General features: G+C 42.6%; 2 protein-coding genes across 2 annotated transcripts; both read right to left on the reverse strand.

Moving 5' to 3' along the window:
* Positions 1-595: 595 nt before the first annotated feature.
* Positions 596-13,055, reverse strand: PKNH_0310000 (conserved Plasmodium protein, unknown function; the record flags this gene model as incomplete). The annotated part of the gene is made up of 10 exons (XM_039113811.1): positions 596-1,532; positions 1,653-1,832; positions 1,992-2,060; positions 2,226-2,293; positions 2,403-2,459; positions 2,621-2,731; positions 2,974-3,121; positions 3,241-10,011; positions 10,128-10,643; positions 10,756-13,055. 10 exons carry the CDS (start codon positions 13,053-13,055, stop codon positions 596-598), a joined length of 11,157 nt encoding a protein of 3,718 aa, XP_038969425.1.
* Positions 13,056-13,638: 583 nt separating this feature from the next.
* PKNH_0310100 (DNA polymerase alpha catalytic subunit A, putative) lies at positions 13,639-20,370 on the reverse strand (the record flags this gene model as incomplete). Its single annotated transcript, XM_002261040.1, has 5 exons — positions 13,639-14,974; positions 15,233-19,307; positions 19,532-19,603; positions 19,728-19,818; positions 20,302-20,370. The coding sequence occupies 5 exons, from the start codon at positions 20,368-20,370 to the stop codon at positions 13,639-13,641; spliced, it is 5,643 nt and encodes a 1,880-aa protein (XP_002261076.1).
* Between the last annotated feature and the right edge of the window lie 2,473 nt (positions 20,371-22,843).

Genomic DNA, 22,843 nt, shown 5'->3' on the forward strand with positions numbered 1-22,843 from the left:
GGAGTCCCTGTTCGAATGCACGCATGTTTTTACACTGTCGCGTCGAAACACACCCCAATTGAGAGAGGACCTGATGAGGATCCTTTATTAACGTGTTTTCCCCGCAGGAAGAACCCCTCATTTGGAAGGAGCCATTTGAGTGACAGTGAACATAGCGGTGGCGACTTTTTCTTTACGCGGGGAAATGTAATTGCCTGTGTAGAACTGCGGAACGGGACAACTACATGTGCGTACATCGGGGGGAAGGAAATTAAAAAAAAAAAAAAAAAAAAAAAAAATGCGCATATGGGAACGTACACATATATGTGGGAATGGAAGAGAATACGTTTACGCATTTTTTTTATCTTTACCGAATTTTTTAAACAACACAAGAAATGTATATTCGTAGGGGAGGGGAACCTTCGGGAAGGGGAGGAGAGAGGACCAACAGGCAATGCTGCATGTAGGTAGTCCACTTGGCTGCGTCGTCAGGTCGTTACGTTGCTACACCGCTACATTGCTACGTTGCTACGTTGGTACATTGCTACGTTGCTACGTTGGTACATTGCTACGTTTGTACGTTGCTACGTTGGTACATTGCTACGTTGGTACATTGCTACGTTGGTACACGATGGATGGCCATAATTTCGCGCATGATATTTTCCTTTACGTTGTCCGGGTACTTCATCCCCAGCGACATCAGTTGCGCAAGGTTGTAGTCTTCGTCTGCGTTGACGTCGTCTTCAATGCGGGTATGGGGCGTTAAGCTCATCAGGCGGATGGAAGATTTCTTAAAGGAACTCCTATTCGCATGAATGAAGTTAAAGTTTATCCTTCGATCCTGATGAACAAATTTATACGCTCCGATAATTGTTCTGTATATATCACTTTTGCATATGTTACTGAAAAGGAGAAGCTTCATATTTTTGAGGATGCCTGCGTAGACTTCCTTGTCGTGTATGAAGAGGAGAGTGTGCGCGTAGAAGAGACAGTCGTTGTCGGTGATTTGAAGTAACACGTCGTGGAGGAAGCCACATTCATCCGCATGCAGTTCGTCAGGTTGATCTTCTGTATGGTCGTTCGGTTGATCTTCTGTATGGTCGTTCGGTTGATCTTCTGGATGGTCGTTCGATTGATCTTCTGGATGGTCGACCCTATACAATGCCCCCCCGCGACAGCCACCGTACACGCGCTTCACACGCTCGTAGACATGCCTCCACTTGATGCGGTACTCCAAAAACAAGTACACGATGTGGAGAAGGAACATATTCATATCTTCGTTTTGTATCTTTACTTTAACGTAATGCAAAATATCCTCCAGGAAATAGAATTTCCTTTCCAGCAATATGCAGAAAAGACAAGCCAAGCAGTAGGTGAAGGTGTACTTCCAATGATAAACATTAATGATCTTGTCTGCAAGGTCGTACTTTTTTTTATAAACTAAAATTTGTATGCACAGGGAGATATCCACTCGTTTGCAGTTAATGATATTGACTGGGTAACCTATCTGTGCATTTAGGAGTGTCTGTTGTAGCGTTATGAGATCCCTGCATCTGTGGTGTATCAAAAAATGGAAAGTTCGTGAGGGGGGTGTACCTATATGTAATAGTGTTGACTAACCATATGTATTTCCTCTGCTGTGCCTGGGCATGTCGATCTATGGAGAGACCTACCTGTGTATCGTGTCGATGGAGACCAGATGACACTTCCCATTGTGCGTTTCTCCAAAAAGGATATTAAAATTGCTAGGCCCATAAAATTTGGTTCTCCTCTTGCGAGAGCGGCTGTGGTTAGATGTGATAAAAGGTTCGTGGAGTATTTTCCGTGTAGAGGTAGATTCCATCTTGGAGTTGCTGCAAATGGGGTTGGGTTAAATCGGGCAATATTCAAAAGGGTGATCAGGAGAGCGCTCAAAAGGTACGATACGGAGATGCGTGAGTGTCGCTCGAAGGAGAGACACACACTTAACACGACTGCTCTGTGGACATCGATAAAGTCGTGAAAAGAATTACCCTTTAAACGTGTTAGTGATCAGGGTGAGGTTCACGAGGGCGTTGTTCAAGTAGCCATTTTGTGTGTCCCTACAGGGAGGAGCATTTAAAAGGAATTTTTTTTTTTTTTTTTTTTTTTTTTTTTTGGCGGTGGTTCATATATTGATGGCTAGTTTTGCCCATCGGGATGGAGCCTCTGAGCAGACACAGAAGGGATAATTTCGTTGTTCGGAATTTCTCATCTTCTTCTATTACGTGTTTTGCGCTATGGAATAGTTGTGTATGCAGAGTATGACCGCGTTCAGGTAATCCCCTGAGAAAACCTACGAAGGGTTGTGCAGAACAAAATGGTTTATACACCTCTATCTGCGTGTGTTCTTTTCTGGGGGGGGGCAGACCATTAGCAGTCTGAGAGGAGATGTGTCCACGTACCAGGTAGTTGTACAGTAGGGCGTACATCCTGCACTGTAGCAAGTGGAGCTTTATTTCCTAAGCAAGGAGGGGGTAAATAGGGCGCAAGTAAGAGTAAGTAGAAGGTTTGTGGTTTGTCTCCTTTTAGAGGTAGCCAGGTACATGTTAGGTGGGTGTTAAAATGCGCATCTCTGAAGCAGGATAGAGTCATGTAAGTGTAAGGGAGGGAAATCACTTACGCGCTGGAAGCGAGGATCTTCGAGACGAGACACGCTCTGGAAGATCTTGTAAATGTAGTTGTGTCTGCATGCCCTCTTGATGATGCGACTGAACTGTGCACTTGTCACACCCTGTAGGGGAAGTGGAAGGAGAGCACCACAGAATAAGTACTGTTATTCATCTGCGTGGTTATGCGTCTGCGCGGTTATGCATCTGCGTGGTTATGCGTCTGCGCGGTTATGCATCTGCGTGGTTATGCATCTGTATGGTTATGCATCTGTGCGGTTATGCATCTGTATGGTTATGCATCTGTGCAGTGATGTGGTTGCCCCGTTCTATGCGCCACTTTGGAACATTCTCCTTTCCAACGCACCTTCTTGCAAATGATTCTGAAGCAGTTCTTGGTCAGATCGCTTTTGGTGCAGACGCTGAGCAGGGTGTCTGGCGAGAAGTAGTTCCTCAGGGTGGCCAGACGGGAGATATCACACTTGGCGTGGTTGTAGCTTGGCAAACGCGGACACCTACAGGGAGAGCAATTGGACAAAGCGGTAAACGGGTAAATCGGTATAACACGAGAAAATGGTAAAAGAGGCAAATCGATGGACGGGCCGCAACAATTGCCACTGGTCCCTGTACTTACCGAGAACCATAAGGCAACAACAAGGATGTGATGAAGAGCAGGTTCCTTGTATTCCTCGCATAGATGCGGCTATCCACTCGTCCATCAACTTTAGAGAGAGACGTATTCGAATATATCTCGTAGAATCCCTTTCTAAAGTACTGAACAGACACAGATAAGTTGCTACTTGGGTATGCATAGCAGAGAGGAAATGAACAGGTTGCATCCATATCATAGAAGAAACGTTCATAGTGGTTAGCCAACTGAATGGATGAGAAGAAATTCAACACATGTCTTTCCAGAGAATCGTTGTGTATCATTTTTATGTAATCCTGGAAAAGTTCCATTTTTTCGGAAAACCGATTCATATTTAGATGCATTCTCTTTTGTTTTAAATAACTTGTAAGGGTGAAGTTCTTTTGTTTTTCCACTCGTGATTCGTCAACATTTCTCATCATGCTTTTCCCCTTAGTGGTAATCTTCTTTCCTTTCTTATACTCCCAATTGGTTCTTCCTATTTTGTTGTTTTCTCCTGTTGTCTGTGCGTAACCTATAGAATGTACTGGATATTCCTCCACATGATGCATTCCTTTGTTAATAAGAATGTATGGGTTATTTAGATGCTCAATGATGTATAGGAGGAGTTCCTTCTGTGTGAGGGCTCTTACGGATGGAATTTCTCGGCAATCCCCTCTAAAATACACACCATTGCTGTAGCTGTATAGGTAGGCGAAAGCTACGCTCGTGAGGAGGTGCCTTCTGACATATATGGAAGCAGATGGAGAGTAAATACTCTGTGCGGATATGTTGAAGTTATCACCCCATGAGATATTCATTCGATTTAGTCTGCAAGGAGGAAGAAGATTACCACTCTCCTGTGGGACAAATCCATCGTAGTATAAAGCCACATCATCGCTCCTTAAAGGAATGTAACTGAGAGAGGGATCTACTCTCTTCCAGAATGAATCTCCTTTTTTTTTGTGTTCGAGCCGAACGTATCCCAAATAGGTACACTCCTTCCACGGCTGAATCCTCCCTCCAGAGTTCAGTTGAAGGACCATTCTGTATATCCCCCCTGGTGAATATATCTGGAGAAGTTTGCTGATATTGCTATTCCTTCTCAGAGGTTTATAAGGAGACCATTCATTTACCCCCAAGTGATTATTCATTCTTCTTACGACTTGCACGCCCTTATGTACATTAACATTGGAAAAGTAGGAAATCAAATTTTTGTATTTCTTGTAAAGATTACTAGAGCAGTGGTATGTGCAGTAGAAGGAAAAAAATAAATTCAGAGACAAGTACAGATCCATGTTACACTTGGAGAGAAGTGCCACATAAAACGCTACCACTCTGAAGTGGAGACTCTGCACCTTCCGCGATATATCTTCTTCATTCATCAAGTTTGCTCCATTCCATTTGAATTTACTACGTTTCACAGGATCTGTCTGATATAATACTTTTATCTGCTCTTCACACAACTGATTCACCACAACTCGTGTAGCATCGATGAACTGTCTATACACACATGTCTGGTCGGCGTACCTATACACGTAAAAGTTGTTCACCCTCTTCAAGGGTATCACTTCATTTGGAATGCCTCCTTCGTTACATCTAACCAGAGACACGATATTTTTCACCATTTTGTATTTGTTGAATCTTCTTTTTGAGCTAGCCAAAGGGAAGAACAAAGTGGGTTCTCCTAAGACGCTGAAAGAATTCACATGGTAGATGTAGCAAGAACAGATTCTATGGATCAGTTGGTTACACAAGTTGAAGTTCTTCACCTTTAGCAAATCAATAAGTTCCTTTATGTCAAGCTTTATTACCGACTTCAGATGAACACGGAAAAGGAGGAACGTTTGTACATATATCAGCATGGAAAATAACATACATAGAAGGTTACATTCTCTTCTCAGTTCCTTGTAGTTTATGTAAAAGAAGGAGCATACTTTATAGAAGGTGTACAGGAGGATGCTTATGCTAATTTGTGTTTTTCCTTCACTATTCTCTTGGCATCTTTCTTCTTGTAATTCCCCCCCTTTAACCATATGGTAATGCCTGATGTATGCGTTATTTTCGTTTTTCCTTTTTCCATTAAGACGGTTTGAATTTAGGTGCTTGTGAAAAAAATTACCGAAAAGGCTGAACTTCTTTTTCACCTTCCCATGTGGAGGAGGTTCCTTGGTCCCCTTCCCGCAAGCGGGAATATTCTTTTGGTGGAGGATCTTCTTGAGTTTTACTCCTCCGCCGAGGGACCCCTCCCCAGGCAAGTCGTCACACATCCGATCACACATCCGATCACACATGCGATTGCACATTCGGTTGGTCATTCTGTTGCACATTCGATTGCACATTCTATTGCACACGCGGTCGAAGAGCTCCTGCGTCACGCGCAAAAACATATCATACACGAGCTGCATATTGTCTTCACCACGGACCAACTTAGTTAGCTCCAAAATGGATAGACATTTAGACAAACTATATGGAAGGGCTTTCTCTGGGTGAGTCTCTCCTCGATAGTGCTTTCTCCTCGTTGTATGCTCTTTGCAAAGTTTCCCCTTGGACGAAACACGCTTGTAAAAATCAAGATGAATGCACAAAAAGGCGTAACGAAAGAGAGTGGACAACCTAGGTCTGTATAGGCCATTCCTCAGGATGAATCTTACTAGGTCTAACTTGTCTCTTAAAAGAAGGAAAGGAATGAGTTCGCTAAGTTTGAGCTCACGGATTGATGACAACTGTAAGGAGTGCGAAACCAGTGCCAAGAGGTAGAACTTCTTCACGAAGGTTTTCTCAAAATGGGGGAGTACGAAGGAAAAAAAGTTTTGCATGTCATGGTTGTCCGGATCATAGAGTATACTGCTTAGTAATGTTTTGATTTCCTTTTCTCCCTTTAGATTCTTCAAGAAGTAAATAATTTTTTTTTTTTTTCTTGGCTTGTTGCTCCACCAGAGGTGTAAGATGTAGGCTACCTTGCACTTCCTCTCCAGTTTGAGTATAACTTCCCTTTTGGAGGCGCTCGTGACTGGACCCAACTTGTAGTTCAGGAGGAAGGAGGCATGTTTGAATAACCTATTTTGCGTGATGAATTGCAGCGTTTCTTTCTCCCCCATTGGTTCGGTCATAATTACCTTCAGAATCTTTGACCAGTGCCCCCTTTGCGTTCTAATGTTGTGGATAGGCTCAGGGGGATCTCCCTTTTGGAGAAACCAGCCAGTGTGGAGTCTTACCTCCTCATTAAATACCCGTTGTACCTTACTAACAATCTGGAGCATCTTCATATATACACCCACCTTGGTGACATTCTCACGCAGGCTGTTTCTCAATCTCCCAAAAGTGTAGCTGTCTACCTCATCACACCTTAGGAGGATATCCAATAATGTTGTCTGGTCTTCTCTTCGAAATTCTTGGCATCTACGATAACTAGTATTGACGATGAGGATCACCTCTTGCAAAGTTATTCTACTAAGTATGTGATTGTCTTGCGTAAATGAATTCACAAGGATATCGAGAAGACTCTCCAGAGGGGTTGTTTCTCTGAGGAGGTATGCCAAGAGTTCATCCTTTTTAACAAAACTCCCAGGTGCACTAAATGTTATCCCTTCTAATTTAAATAGATTATTAAATACTTCCTCGTTGGAGTTACTTTTTAGTTTTTTCAAAAGAGGTGCGTAAAACGTGTTTAGCTTCTTCTTGTTGAGATCCACTTTTTCCTCCCCCTTGTATGTTTTCATCAACTGATACAGATGCAGACAATCCATATTGTGTTGACTATCGAAGATGGATGCATAGACGAGGCACCTCGTGAAGTTGTTCAGGTGGTCCAAGTCGTTCCACTTGATGTAGTACACGCCCACTTCGCGACCAACGCTGTTAATGTCGCTGAAACGGTTAAAATGGTTAACCACTTGTATGGCGTTGTCCACCGAGGAATTCCTCTCCTTATGACAAATCCAGAAAATCTTTTTAATGCTTATGTACCTCTCCACGATGAGCCTATTCAGAAAATTGTACTTCATTGAGAAGGCATATCCATAGAGGGTGTTAAAAATAAATGGGAAGTAGTGGTCGCACTTTTCCAAACATATGAACAGATTTATTAACTCATCTTTGTCCTTCACGCTCGGGTTGTCATCAGTGCATTTCTCCGAGGTGTAGAAGCGTTTCTCAGGGGAGACCTCAGCGGAACCCTTACCAGAACCTTCACCGGAAACCTCAGCGGAACTCTTACCAGAACCTTCACCGGAAACCTCAGCAGGGTTACCTCCTGGTGCAGATGGTTTGGTCTTACCATTTGGAGATTCCCCATCTTGCGTGTCAATCGCATTCTGTATGTACTTCAAAAGGAGTAGCTTCAATTTGCACGTTTTTTTCTTTCTTCGTTTTCCATCGGGGGGAGTGATTCTTCGCTTCACCTCCTCCAGTGCCCCAACAGCATCCTCAAGGAGATTGAGGAACTCCCCCGTGAGGTGCTTGTCCTCAGGTTGTTCGGTAGCCTTCTCCCCAAGGTAGTTACACCCTAATGAGAATTTCCCACGCATTACATTTGTATTTAACGCATCTGTACAGAGAAAAGACAGCGTGAAGATTTTCTTCTGTATGTCATCCCCCCAATCGAAAGGAAACGAAGGAAAGGAATTTTTTACACAACACTGAGTGGCAATATTTTGGACGAGTACCCTCTGGTGGTGAATGAAAAAGAGAGAACACATCCTCCTGGCATTGGTAAAGGAGTTACAAAAGAACAGAGCGAATTTTATCAGTCTCTCTACATCTACTGTAAGAATGAAAAATAGGTTGTAGTTCACCTCCCCCTTCTCATACAAGATTGGGTAGTTGGAGAAATCTTCCTTAGACTGTGAAGCGAACTGATAAAAGGTTCGTTCCTGTGGTTTCTCCGTCATTGAGCTATGGACATGCATAATAAGAATCTTCGCGTAAAGAAAAAAAAAAAACAAATAATTGATGGTAACTCCTTCATCATTTTCTAGCAACAGGTGGCAGTACTTATCCAGACATTTAGTCATCTCTTCATACTTCACGTTTATGTATTTTTTTTTTTTTTTTTTTAAGTTGTTAAATTTAAGGAACATATCCTTCAGGAAGTGTTTTCTCTTGTACAAATCCACAAAATATTTTTCGATCAGCTTCGACTGCACCTTTAGAGAGTTGCACTTCAATAACAGATACTTGTTTAGCAAGACTGGTTTCGTCATCTGTCTTCCCTTCCTCCAGGGGGTTGTTCCTTTACCTTTCTGATTTGATCGATTTTCCTTTTTCCTATTTCTATCCTCTACAGAGGGCCTGCTCTTTATACTTATCAGGACGTGTAACCGATCGATGAAGGAGAGGAGGAAGTGGGCCAGACGATTCACGGAAGGAGATGGCAAACTATCTGCATTTGTTTTCCCATTCACTTCGCGAGGTGTCCCATCGGTTAGCGCGCCTCCCTTGCGTATGTATCTCCTCACGAAGCGCAACAGGGACACCCCACTCTCCACCGTATTCGAGCAACACACACACATATCCAAAAAGTTATAAAGAGAGAACAAGTCGATACCGTATCTGTTCGGTAGGAGGTACCTATTCACCTCATTCCACCTGTACTTATCACAGTAGAAGAGCATCATTTCGAAGAAGGGGGTAAGTGTCTTCCGATGAAGTGTGGTCCCTCCCCTCCTCCCCAATGATAAAATATGCTTATCCATGTACAGATTCTTAAAGAGTTTGTTCATTTCCAGGTAGTGCAACAAATTCTGCAGCGAGCTTTTTTTGGAGATGTCCTTTTTGTATATAAAAAATATGAACATGTTCAGATGATTTTTCCTTCCGTCTGCAATGTTCCTGTAAAGGTACTCCTGCGGATCGCTGCATATGAGTTCCATGAAGTACCTCTCGAATTCTGGGCTCTCAAAGTCAATTCTGTTGAGATCACTTGTATTTAAGTACGATATCTTGAAGGGTCCATTCTCCCTATGAAGATCACCCAGGGGTACTGCATGCTTAATGGACGAACCTTTCGCAGTCTGCCTTCTACAACGTTCCATCCTACTCAGATACCTATCCACCATAACTACAAAATTGAAGATGGATTTTCCCCTTCTCCGTGTCCCACTCCATTTAGATTTCCCTTTGTTGTGCACCTCAAGGGATGAAATTCTTTTTACTCTTCCTATTAGAGCATTAATCAGAATACGTTCTGTGGTTTCTCCTTCCTGTGACAGGGTAGATTTTACCCGTCGACGCAAACTCATTCTATGCGGGGTGGCAGATACGAGTTCCTCCACTGAACCCAGTTTGTTTTCCCCCATACCTGAGTCATTACTACTTCCCACTTGTAGTACTTCCTTCGGGGTATCCTCCTCATTTGAATTCTTCATAATATGGTATAGACGTTTCTTTTTTTCTTTTTTATTTCCCCTGCCGTAGATGCAGAACCCGTAGGAATCACTTAGAACCCGTCTGAAACCGTTTTTTCCATTTCTTGAGTGTGCGTATATGCTTCTACACTTTTGAATGAAGACAAACAGACGAACGTAGACATGGCATACAATTTGCATTAACAAGCATTTCAAGTTTGATAAAAAGAGAGACTTATCTTCCTTGATGGTTCTCAACTTACGTAATAGAAAGTGTATTGTCCACATGAGCAGTTTTGGCTTCACCCCTTCTTGTCTGCTGTGTATGCACTGGAAGAGAAGAACCGTTATGTATAGGAGGGCTTTTACTCGGCACTCCCGGTAGGTTATTAGTTTGTAGTAGTTCCTAATCTGCTCCACGTTGCTTCGCCTGTATGGAGTGGGATAAGTAATGTATTGGTTATGGAAGTAGCATATGCGAGGAGAAGTGACATATGGGAGGAGAAGTGACATATGGGAGGGTCTATACCCACTGGACTGACTCACCCCTGCAGGGAGAGGAAGACGCTCCTCATGGACGCGTAAAAAAGGAGAAAGTTTGTATTCATTCTGGTCTCCCGTCTGTACAGGTGATTCTTAATATTGCACCGAGCCATCTCTGCCATTTTCGCAAGAAAGGAGTATCCAACATATTGTATCAAGTTGAGTCGCTTGAGTAAAGCGGCACTGGATAACTCCTTCAGTGCGAGAAAAATATCATTTTCCGTTAATCTTCCTTCATTCAATTCTTTGTTTACTCTCCTGTACTGCTTGTGCAACTGGTAATGATGAGAGGAGATCCTCACCCTCACCTTCATGTCTTTTATGTAATTGTAGAGGTATACATTGGTCCCGCTGGGCTTCATCTGTGAGAGGCACTTTCGTTTCACGTGCACATCTATCGCATTTTCCAGGCAGAAGAGCAGACACAAGTTTTTGAGTCCCTTAAAATTTTCAAGTAGTCTATCTAGATGGAGGAACTCCTCGCTAGCCATGTACGCTTTGCATAGGTCGAACAGGTAGCTGCGATTTGGGTAAAAAAAAAAAAAAAAAAAAAAAAAAAAGAACGTAAGCAGAAATAATCATGTCCCATGTGAGGTGTTCATATCATCCAATGAAGGAATCTTTGAATTACCTGAGAAAGTGTACGCCCCTTATCCGTGAACTGTTCAGCAAAAAAAGGAGATCCTCTTTTCTCCCCCTGTGTACATGAGAATACAATACGCACGTCTGCACATAGCGACAGTACAAATCGTCTCCATAGTTGAACAGGTGAAGAAGGATATTAACAACTAGGCCTTCATCAGAACAGAGAAACGTATTAGTAGACATGAGTACATCATAAATAACGCTCTTCTTGTGATTAGCCTTTGGAATATTTTTTTTTTGCCCCCTCTTCTCTTTCATTTTATTTACGTAAAAAAAAAAAATTGCTCGTATGTGTGAGTAATTAATGGGTAGGTGGAGGATGACTCCCCTGAGAAGAACTTTGTAGAAGGTCACCTCTTCTCCGTTTCCATTCTTCTTATTATTTTCCTTGTCCAGTGGGTACTGAGGACAGTGTCCAAAATGGTTGACTGCGTGTTCCTCACCGTTGTAGTGGAAGACGAGCAGGATCAGAAAATCGTAAAACTTGTGTAGAGCCTTTTGAGCAAGGTGAAGATTCTTCGGGGGATCGCTTCTCAGATGTTTATGTTCCTTGTCGAATTGTCCATCTGTTGAACACCCCACATTTCCAAAACACATGGAAAAAAAAAAAACGTTATTCACAAAAATGTGGTTAAACTTGAGAAGGTACAAGAAATTTTGGTAATTCACCAAGTCTTTTCTTTTTAACTTTTCCACCAGGACATCGATGTAGATATCCACCACACCGTAGTACAGCTGTGCAAATATGGAGTAGCAATATTTCATGAATTTTTTTTTTTCTCTCAATCGGATGGGTATCGTCTCTGCGTCGGTTTGCGCCTCTGTCTCTGCTTCCATCCCTGTTTCGAGGTTTGAATCCTCTTTGGGGGGGTTCTTCCCTTTCGTGAAGCTTTCCCCCATCTGCGTGGGAACTTCTTCTTGGCAAGATATCTCCAAATTTGAAGCATGGTTTGATCCATGGTTCAGATAATTACTAACCCCGGATTGATTACAACCGGAGGAAAAAAGAAGACTCAGGAGGAAATTAAAAAAGGAATGGTTTAGGCAAAGGGTGTTAAGTAGCTGTACGCCTAAGGCAGGGAGGAAAAACATCAAACAGAACAAATCCCGATAAAGTGAATTTATAACGTTGCGTTGGTAAAAATAACATATCTCCTCTTCAAAGGTGTTTATGTAATTATAAATGGGTACCTTATTAATGATATAAAGTGAGGGGATATATATTATATGGATGGATGGTATTCCTTCCGCTTTGTTTTTCTTTTCTGCTTTGTTACTTTCATGATTAGAGGAAATTACATGGAAACTGTCTGTGACTTGATCATCCTTCTCACCATATACCACTCTGTAGCTGTGAAGAAGGAGCTGGTCTATCTTGTGCAGCTGATCTGTTTTTTTTATTTTTGGACGAAAAGACTGTTTTGCTCTTCTGTTGAGGGATTTACCCATGGGGGATTTACCCATGGGGGTGGTACTCCTTCCGAGGGGAGGTTCCCTGCTTGGCACGGTGAACGGAACAATGCGGTTAAATAAGTTCAGAAAGCGCCACTGGCGGTTCTTCAGTTTGGTCTTCCGCCCGGTTGATGATTTGGGGGGATTGCTCCCCAATAGGTCCCGTTTCCGTGTGCGTTTCCTGAAGAAAAATCCCCTCGCCTTCACGTACAGATAATAGATCCGCCTTAGACACTGAACTGTATCCAGTGAAAAGGTAAAAAACGACTGGTCCTCAAATGCGCAGAGATAGTATTCCCTGTTCATCACTATGGTTGCCAGAAGAGCGTCGAAGGAAAATTTCCTCTGCATCTCCTTAGGTACGTTTTTCTCCCTCAAGAGACAACGCAGATGGCGAGGCAATCTCCGGAAATTTCTCCATAACTTATCTGGGAGTTGTGATTTCCTCGCTCCGCACTTGCGTAGGTTTCGAAGTATCAAGTAAACAAATCGGTTGTAGTCACGTGCAACCTTCAGTAGAAAGTGCGCACTGGATGGCTCGTTTGAGAAAATCTGTAGAGGGCAGGAGCCATAAGATAAAAACCTTCTCATGAATTTGAGCGTCTTCCTCAAATAGTACATCTTCTCCTGTTTCGACATGTCTGTTTTTGTCCTCTTCCTCCTTTTCTTTCTTCTCCTTCTTCCCCTGCTGAATTCATCCGCCCTGAACAAACTTTTAACCACCAAATGGTGGAGTAGTGATCGAGCGAGCTCATACTGTGACAGGTTTATATAGTTGGTTAAGATGGTAAAGATTTCCTTCCGGTTGTTTTGGCCCAGGAATGAGTACTTCATTTTGTGTGTTGGCGGAATAAGGCTTCCTCATATGAAGGGGGCTTGCGCAGAGGAAAATACACTTTTGTGTGCGTCAAAATGTTGTGAAAGGAGTATTTCCCCATGGGAGGTACAAAAATAAGGGTTACCTGCAGCGTGGATATTTGCACACACATGGAATTAGGGAAGAGAAGGACCTTTTCCGCAAAAGGTCTCTTAATGTTAACCGATTTAATGGAAAACAATTTTCAAGAAAACTTATCTCTGTAGCCAATTTGCACACAACTCACCCTTTTCCAATTTTAAATATTTTCGAGGTTAAACATGTTGGGCAAATGCGGAAAGAACAGGAAAAAAAAAAAAAAAAAAAAAAAAATATGAACTAGCCAGAAAAAAAAAAAAAAAATATGAACAAGTCAGAAAAAAAAAAGAAAAAAAGTTGCACAATGGAAAATATATACCATGTGTACCCCACAAGGGATGGCCCCCCAGTGGAGTTGCCCCCATAATATGGCTCTGCAGCGAGGATAAACGGTCCGTGTGTTTTTGTTTTCGAGAGATCACTCCGCCAGTATCAAGGCCAACAGCGGCAACGGAACTACCTTTATAACTCTACAATCTTGGAGCTGAGGGGCTGTTGGAAGATGGAGAAAACCTTGTCGAAGTAAATTTGTGCGTACACATTGTTGCGCACAAGGCTGTTCAAGGACTGGCGAATGGTGTTCCTCTCCTCGTTGTAATTAATGCAGAACTGACTTGTCTTCAAATTTAAGTAGGTGAGAAAGTTGGAGGTGTTTGGGTACTTCATTTGTAGCCCCTTCGTTATGGTGACCCCGAGATCCTTCCTGTTGCATATGTCGTCGTATGCCTCCACCTTGATATTTTTCTTGCTTGGTTTTTGGTCGGTAGAGATGTGCGTTTTGAACTTCTCATCGATGCAGACGTAGACGAAGGTGTCGGTTGCGTATGGGGTTGTTCCATCGGGTTGGTTCGCAGAGGTATGTCTGTCCTGGTTTTGTGCAGTGGTGTGTGTGTCTTGCTTTTGTACTGTGGTGTTTCCGTCCTGGTTTTGCGTAGTGCCAGTGCCAACCTTCTCCTCGACAAGGCTCTCCGGAATTTCCCTCAAGTTGTCTTTTAGCAAAAAGAGAAAAAATTCGAGCATGCGGTAGATGTATTTTTTGGAAACGAGGGGCTTGAGGGAGCCCTTGGGGTTTTCGCAGTTGGGGCTTGGGCAATCCTTCGCCCCATTAAGAAGTACACGCCTCGTCTTGACAGAACAGCTACTGCACACGTAGAGTTGTTTGTAGAAGGTAGCAAATAAATGATGGATAAAGGAAAAAATATAATTCCGTATTTTTTCGATGGACAAATATTTAAGGCAATTATTGCACCGGAAGTATTTTATGAAGATGGCCGGTTTAACGTTATGTGCACAGAAAGAGCAAATGAGGTAGCCCTTCAAGTGAATATCCTTGAACCTCTCTTCTGACTGGTTTAGTAAGGACAAAACATTTGACTCGTGATAATTTTCCTCCGTCTGGAAGTCCGTTTTTATTTCCCTTACATCGAAGATGTTAAAACAGGAGGCCAACTTTTCTGCATTCGTTCCTTCTATATATTGACACAGTCGACCGATAGGGGAGAGTATCTGATTCCTAATATAGTAATCCTTGTCTACCTTCATATTATATTTCTTTATTTCGCTTACACTGAAACAACAGAGGGAGTTGCTCAGCTTTTCGTTTCCCGACTTGTTAAAAAATTTGGATGCATCCTCGCTCGTGCACACACAATATTGGATCTCCTTATTCACGCTGATGTTGTATCCGTCCTTCATCATTCGCTCCGCCACCAAGACATGTCCCAGGGAGTTCTTCTCCTGGTACTCGCTCACGTTCTTCGTCAATTTCTTGGTGATCACGAAGAAGTCCAGGTCGAACCTAGGGGGAGAGGAAGAAATAAATTTTAGGGGGTGGTAACAATATTACGGGGTGGTAATAAATCTACGCGATGGCAATAAATCTGGGGGGTGGTAATAAATCTACGCGATGGTAACAGTAATACGCGGTCTTGCATTGCCTTTACGCTTCGCATAGATTCGCTTCGCATAGATTCGCTTCGCATAGATCCGCTTCGACCCGCTTCGACGGATGCATAGTTAGATGCGCAGTTCCATCGACAAAATTGCTTGAACTTACTCGTCCGCCTGGATCCGCTGATGTACGCCCCGTAGGTACTCGTGAATCTGCTCGGAGAGGTCGTTTTCCACAGGAACATCCATTCCGTCAGTGACCTTTCCAGAACCTTGCCCATCCTTGTTACTGAAAATTATCTTCAAGACCTCATTTCCAATAAGTTTTGAAATTTTACTAAAGTCTCTTTTAATAAAATTAATTCCCTTCATTTCATATTCGCACTTTTCCATATTGGCATCCATAACCTTTGCACAGGCATATTTCTTTTTTTTAAGGAGGAGGAGCTTACTAAATATGCATTCAAGATCCAGTTCAAGTTTTTTGTAACTCTTATTTATGGTATTTTTAATGACATGGGCTAATCTAAAGGCTTCCTTGTAATTGTTAACTCCTTGCGCTTTTATTCCTGTGTCTATCATAATGGAATCTGTATCTCCATAAATTACCTTCAAGTTAAATTCCCTCTCCACCCTGGACTTGGTGTGTTGGAGTAGGTTCCTTCCTTTCAGTGTAATAAATGCAGCCATGTGTTTAGCATAAAAACGGTTGTTTGTATTTCCCAAACACCCGTAGATGCTATTACTTATCAGCTTAATGGATAGGGACTGGATTAGGAGGAGTTCCTTCTTTTCCTTGTTCTTCTCATTTGCAATTAGTTTTTTTATGAAGGCTCTCTTCTCCACAAGGTTCTTAAGGATGGAGGGTAGGATACCCGGCTTGCTTTTATCGAAATCGTCAATTTCCATGGATTCGTTTGGGGCAACAGCTTCTCCCGGTTCTGCATCCATCACGTCGATGGAGTCGGCCGGGTCGCTCAACTCCTTAATGGAATCATCCCCCTTTGTGGCGCTAGCTCTGTTTGGGGATTCCACCCCGTTGGAAATTTCCCCCTGTTTGGTAGCCTCCACCTCGGTCTGTGCACCCTTCCCCTTCAAAGTGCTAAAGCACACGTTGTACTCGATGATAATGGAAGGGTAGAGACTATTGAAGTCTAGATAAAGAACGAACGTGTCGTAGTAGCCACATAATGGATCTAGCACGAGCCCCCCAGAATACTTTGCTGCATTTTTGCTTTTCCCCTGATCGTTTTCAATCGTTTTAACTCTCTTCTTAATCACAGGGGTAATGAACTTCTTCCTATTATATTCATGGAGGAGAAAGTATTCAATCCTCTCACTGGTGTAGCATAGCAAACTCCTGGACCAGAGGTAGCCACTGAGTTTGGTAAGGTCTCTAGTCTTTTCAATAATTTGCAATACCTTGCATACATTTCCTATTTCTTGTACAGAGAAAAGTTGACTATGTATATACATGCTGAGGTGATTTTCCAGAATTTCCTGAGCATCGTACAGATGAATGTTGCTACAGTTTAGTAAGTTGATATTATTCACGGAGAAATCCTTAAATACATTTGGGGGTGGAGTAGCAGAAGAGGAGGAATTAGTTTTGTTGGTAGAGTTGGGCGTACGACCTCTGTCCTGGAATTTATTCCTCACACTGTCGATGATTTCATCCATACTGTAACTGGTTAGCTTAATCAAATCCTTACAGAGCAAGTAAATGTCTACGATGAGCCTACCCTTAATATGTTGAATAATATTATACATGGAGCCCGTGCTACTTGTTCCATTAAACTTGTTTACTTTCATTCGGTCGTTCTTCCTAAGTTTCTTTTTCCTACTGAGGAAATCTGCATTCAAATTGTGGACATTGCATCTATGTATGATGAACTCCAAGTCGAAGTTCAGAATATTGTAACCTATATAGATGTCCGTGTCGATTGTTTTCAATTTTTGGAGAAAGGATTCGAGTAGATTCTTCTCCGAGTCGAACACTTTAGCGTTGTTCTTATTGTATATGAGGAGCGCTTTTTTTCCTGCCTTTGCAGATATTCCACAGAAGTTGATATATTTCATGCCTTGTCCCTCCACCATGGAACAGATACTGAAAACCTCGTGGTGGTTCTGTTCGTTTAGGAGTGATACCACTTTGATGATAACTTTGTTCAGATCCAGATCGGTCAGGTGACCTGTCCCCCCCCCCGTGTTGGTGTCTCCCTTTTTCTGCGTTTCCTCCGCGGGGTTCGTATTTGCCTGCGTTGTCGTGGGTAGCAGAGCGCCTCCACCGCTAATCAGATTACTCCCACTGATAGGGTTACTCCCACTGATAAGGTTACTCCCACCGATAGGGTTACTCACACCGGCAGGGTTACTCCCACCGATAAGGTTACTCACACCGGCAGGGTTACTCCCACCGATAAGGTTACTCACACCGGCAGGGTTACTCCCACCGATAAGGTTACTCCCACCGATAAGGTTACTCCCACCGATAAGGTTACTCCCACCGATAAGGTTACTCCCACCGATAAGGTTACTCCCACTGATAGGGTTACTCCCACTGATAAGGTTACTCCCACCGATAGGGTTACTTCCACCGGCAGGGTTACTCCCACCGATAGGGTTACTCCAACCGGCAGGGTTACTACCGTTAAAGATGCCCCCCCCAGGGGAGACCTTCCCCTCGAGCCGCTTCTCCACCGGGTATATATTCTTCCAGTTCACAGTAGTGCAGTCGAAGTAACAGTAGGTCAAATTGTTCGTAGGGTTCAGCTTCAGTTCCTTAACCTTCACCCAACAAGGGAGCTTCATGTTCTTCTTAATGATAAAATTCTCGATGATGTCTTCATTGCAACAGTAGAAAGAGGAGTAGGTCCTTCCATTCATGAACTTCTCGCTGATGGGATCGCAGTTGTAGCTGTAGAAAACCTTGGCATACATATCTTCATCATTCGAACTTATATTCAAGTTTCTCCGTTTGACGATTTTACACTTGATGCTCTCAATATGGTGGTACTTCCTTACCGTTTGAAATTCCTCTAAAAAGTCAGACATAATACATGTATTGTAACTCTTGTCTCCGAACCTAATTTCGACACCATCTCTTTTGTAAATCATGTTTTTCGACAACAGGAAGAAGTAGCACCTGTACATATCTTCAATGTATATGCTTACGCTTCTGTATAACTTAGACTTGGTTATAGTTTTCCCGAATAAGATAATACTATTTCTGTGTTTACAAATGTCGAAGAGGTATACATTAACAAATCCAGTTTCTTCATTCATTACTAGCTCATCCGTTTTGTTCTTCAACCCGGTTGCTGCATTTAGACGACTTGTTTCCTGTTCTTCGTCCCCCTCCAAGATACTTCCATTCGATTCCTTCTTCATTTTGTGCGTTAGGGATGGATAATCTTCTCCCATTTGTAGAAATGTCTCTACGGGGTGGTTCTTCTCAAGTGTCGATACAATGCTACCCTGATCATTTGTTTTTCTCTCTGATTTACTCTCCTGTTTGATACCCCACAAAGGTACACATTTCTCATTTCCCCCTTTTTCGTCTTCTTCCTCTTCCTTGCAATTCTGCGTTGAAAAATCCACCGATTTCCGCTTAGCCTCTTCTAGAATATCATCTCCTAAGTTTTCTTCCCCTGTGAGCAGTCTCCGTTTTTTGCTTCTCCCCTGTATATCTTCCTCATCTTCATCATCCTCGTCCTTTGCAACGATTCCCTCAGCACCTTCTTCTTGGAACTCTCCCTTCACTTGCGTTTTTATCTTTTCATCTGTTCCTTTTTCATGAAAAGAAGTGTTTAAGCCATTTTTTCCCTTTCCATGTAGGAATGCACTACTTTGGGATACCCCAACCGGGTGGTCATTACGCCCTCCTGAAATAACTCCTCCCCCTTCGGCTTCTACTATAGATCTCCCTCCGAATTGATTAAGATGGGTATGCCTACTACTACTACTACTATGGATGATCTGTCTGATGTGACACCCTTTTTTGTTATTTCGGTCTCTTTCGTAAGAATCTCTTGTCTTCCTTTTCATGTTGAAGTGGTCCGACTCACTCCCACTGGAAGAAGAGTTGGCATCCATCAACCGTTCGATATTTTTCGCCTTGGATATTTCTTCCTTGCTTAATTTACCTGTGGAAAATATCTTTTGGATTTTTTTTTCCCGGATGAAGTCGTCTATGGGTGTGTTCCTCTTAGCTTTAACTTCCTTCTCGGCTGCCGCCGCCACTGCAGATTTTCGAGGGGAGAAAAATACGGTGAGCAGAAAAAAACAGTGAGCAGAAAAATACGGTGAGGAGAAAAATACGGTGAGGAGAAAAATACGGTGAGGAGAAAAATACGGTGAGCACAAAAAGAAGATGCGTTACGAAGGAAGACAATATCAACACTTCATAACGATCTAAATGATGTACATGCCACTTCCACTGTGCTCTCTCCCCTAGGTCTCTTACCCTTCTTCCGAAGAAGGCCATAGTTAATATCCTCCACGATTACATCATCGCTCGAGTCAAAATCCTTCTCACCTGTAGAGAAGGATATTATTGGTGTATCTACGTGAAAGCAGTTTCAAAGGAGTAATCCCAGAGGGGAGAGGGGGGTAAGAAAAAATATATATTTATTGTCACCCCTCCTTTCCGGAGTACTCACCTCCAACGATGAAGTCCTTTAGGGAGTTTTTGTTTTCAATATATCCTTCTTCGTCTACCACTTCGTAAATATCGTCATTCTTGTTTTTCACCTGGGGGGAGTCAAGGAGGTGCGCGACATGAACAGGTGAAACATGGTACAATGGGGTTTAGGGGGGGGGAGAATGATGTTAGGTTGTTAGGATGGAAAGGGTGCTAGGTGGACAGCTCGATCTCTATCTCGCCTCCCCCCCCCATGCATCAAGCTATTTCAATTATCAGAATTTTGAGGCTCGCACAATTTATCACTTCTCCGGAGCGCTGTCCACGGAATCATTTGCATGATGCTCACAACACAGAGAAGAGGGAAAACCACAACTGGCGAAGCATTTTACACAGAGTATCGTTACACAGAGTATCGTTACACAGAGTATCGTTACACAGAGTATCGTTACACAGAGTATCGTTACACAGAGTATCGTTACACAGAGTATCGTTACACAGAGTATCGTTACACAGAGTATCGTTACACAGAGTATCGTTACACAGAGTATCGTTACACAGAGTATCGTTACACAGAGTATCGTCACACTTACCTCGTAAAAATCTGTCGCCTTGCATTCTTTCGACCTCTGCTTCTTCAACTTGTCGAACACGTTACTCATGTTGGCGCCTCCTGGGGGGGTTTCGGTGGTAGCAAAGTTTACCTGCCGCCGAGGTGGCAATATTCACCTGCCAGGGAGGCGACAATTTATGTTCTAACGGATTTGCAGGTCCCCCGTGCGGACGCATGTGGAGTCTTCCGTTTGCCTCTTCCGTTCGCCTCTTCCACTCGGGCTAGCCAAAAAGCGGATGAACTGAACACTGCAGATTATCAACGTGAGGGAAATTTCTGCTACGCCTTCTCACGTCAACCTTCTCGAAATGGTGTACGCCTGGGGTGCCCATGTAAGGATGTACATATGTATGCATATGCGTATTTTTTTTACACTTGGATATTTTTTTTTTTTTTTTTTTTTTTTTTTTTTCCCTTCCGTGATTGAGTGAAACGCCTTCCCTTCGCTTTGCATCGCTCAACTCAAGGGGGGAAAAAAAGAAGGTTCAACTTATGTACGCACCAAAAAAAAGGATCACATGAGGATACCGATGCGTTGTGTGGTTAGCTATGGGAGCACACCCACGGAGCTCACAGGGACGAAGTTTTCCCAAACGTACTTTACATTCGCTTCGGTTCGCCCTGCACATTTAGCGCGGGAATCATTCCCCCTTACCTTTAACCTCGCAGTTACGCTACGGATGCAATTAAGAAAAAGCGCATAAGCGCATCATCGATGTGCATATCAGCGAGTTTTCTCTTCAATTTCGCAAATATGCATGAAGAAAAATCGCATCTCGGAAGTGAACCCTAAAAAAGGTACTCCCGAAAGTTAGAGCAATACTCTCCCCTCAGCTTCACCTTTGCAAAAATAACGAAGCGCAAAATGTACACGCTCACACCGTTTGTCTTTTTTAATTTTTTTTTTTTTTTTTTTTTTTTTTTTGTAATTGCAAATTTTAAAAGCTTATTTTAGGGAAGGCGCAAAAGGTGTACCAGTGGGTAAGTGCATTTTATGTAGCTCCTCCATTGGGTTACTCTTCACTTCAAAAGTTAGGAGCACTTCGTAATTGCAATGGTGAAGCTGAGGGAGAGCATAAAGACAACTGTGTTACGATAGGAAAAGATGCACAGTGTGGAGAAAAAAAAGGAAGTTGTTTTATCTTCTTCATAAATTTTTCTTAATGTATGACCAGGGAACGAATGTCGGAAAAGGGAATGGTTAAAAAAAAAATAAGAAAAGCAGAAAGTGTTCTTTTCTTTTCTTTTTTTTTTTTTGCGTGCCAAGTGGTTTTACCTTAACTCAACTCGTCTGTTTGTCCTCTTTGCGCCTCAGCTTTGCAGGAGCGTTCTGCAATTTGGAAAAGCGAATGAAACGGCAAATTCGCTGGAAAAATAATGTATAAAGGTGCTAAAGACCGCATTGCAAAATGGCAAGGTGGCAAAAGGTGGGAGAGTTGAACCACAGATGGACCACCAGACCACCAGACCGCCAGACCACCAGGTATGGTCCGACTACATTAACACGGACATCGCTTCGAGCCGCGCGGATACACACGAGGGGTTCCAGTACATATGCGCAACGCGTGTAAGGAAAATCCTAACGGCAAACATAAAGTTTTGGGCCCCTTAGACTTTTTTTTTTTTTTTTTTTTTTTTTTTTTTGGCAACAACTTGGCAGGAAGTTTGCCCCCGAATTGAACGTAAAAGTTGCACATGGCACAAGTTCCACTTTACTAGGGTTAAGATTTTTTTTTTTATCGCGTAGGAGGTGGACGAGAGCGTTAAAAGAACGTGTAAACGAGCATGCCAAGAAGCGTGTATAAAATGAGCATGCCAAAGAGCGTGTAAATGAACACGAGAATGAGTGCGAGAACTGTTCCTCTTCTCCACTTTGCTCCTCAATATTTGTGGCATGCTTGACGCTCCCGTTTTTATTGATCGTTCCGAGCACTCCCTTCGAAATCTCACGTATGTCAGATCGAGGACGCGAATTGGCCTGGTCCAGTTAGCGCGTTGCCAGCATAACGCGCATAAGTATTGACTTTCCAAATTTTGGGATCCTCTTCATTTTCAGTAAAGCGTTTATTTTATTTTATTTTATTATTTTTTTTTTTTCTTCTTCCAACTTGCTTTTTGATTTTCGCTAGTCTGCCAATTTACAATTTTTTTTTTTTTTTCTGCATTTTATGGCTGTTCATACCATTTTGGCTGTTTTTTTTTTTTTTTTTTTTTTTTTTTTTTTACTATTTCCCCTTTTGGAGATCTTCTGGTAGCCACATTTTTCCCCTTTCACGCTTAACACATTCAGGTTTTTTTCTTTTCCTTTCCCGCGCTCTTGTAACTGGGAATTTGAGGAAGAGACCGAAATGCGCACAAGGGGATTTAGCACATTTAAGGTTATATTTTGAGGACAGTTTTTAAAAAAGGGAATAACATATTTACCTGAACTGTTCATGAGAATGCTCAGCTGTACATGCGCTTTGGTATGCACATTTGTTCGAGCACCCATGTGAAGTCTTCCGGGTTGTGAGTGTAACAAA

The sequence above is a fragment of the Plasmodium knowlesi genome, assembly GCF_000006355.2.
Source record: "Plasmodium knowlesi strain H genome assembly, chromosome: 3".
In the NCBI taxonomy this organism is placed as follows: Eukaryota; Apicomplexa; class Aconoidasida; order Haemosporida; family Plasmodiidae; genus Plasmodium; species Plasmodium knowlesi.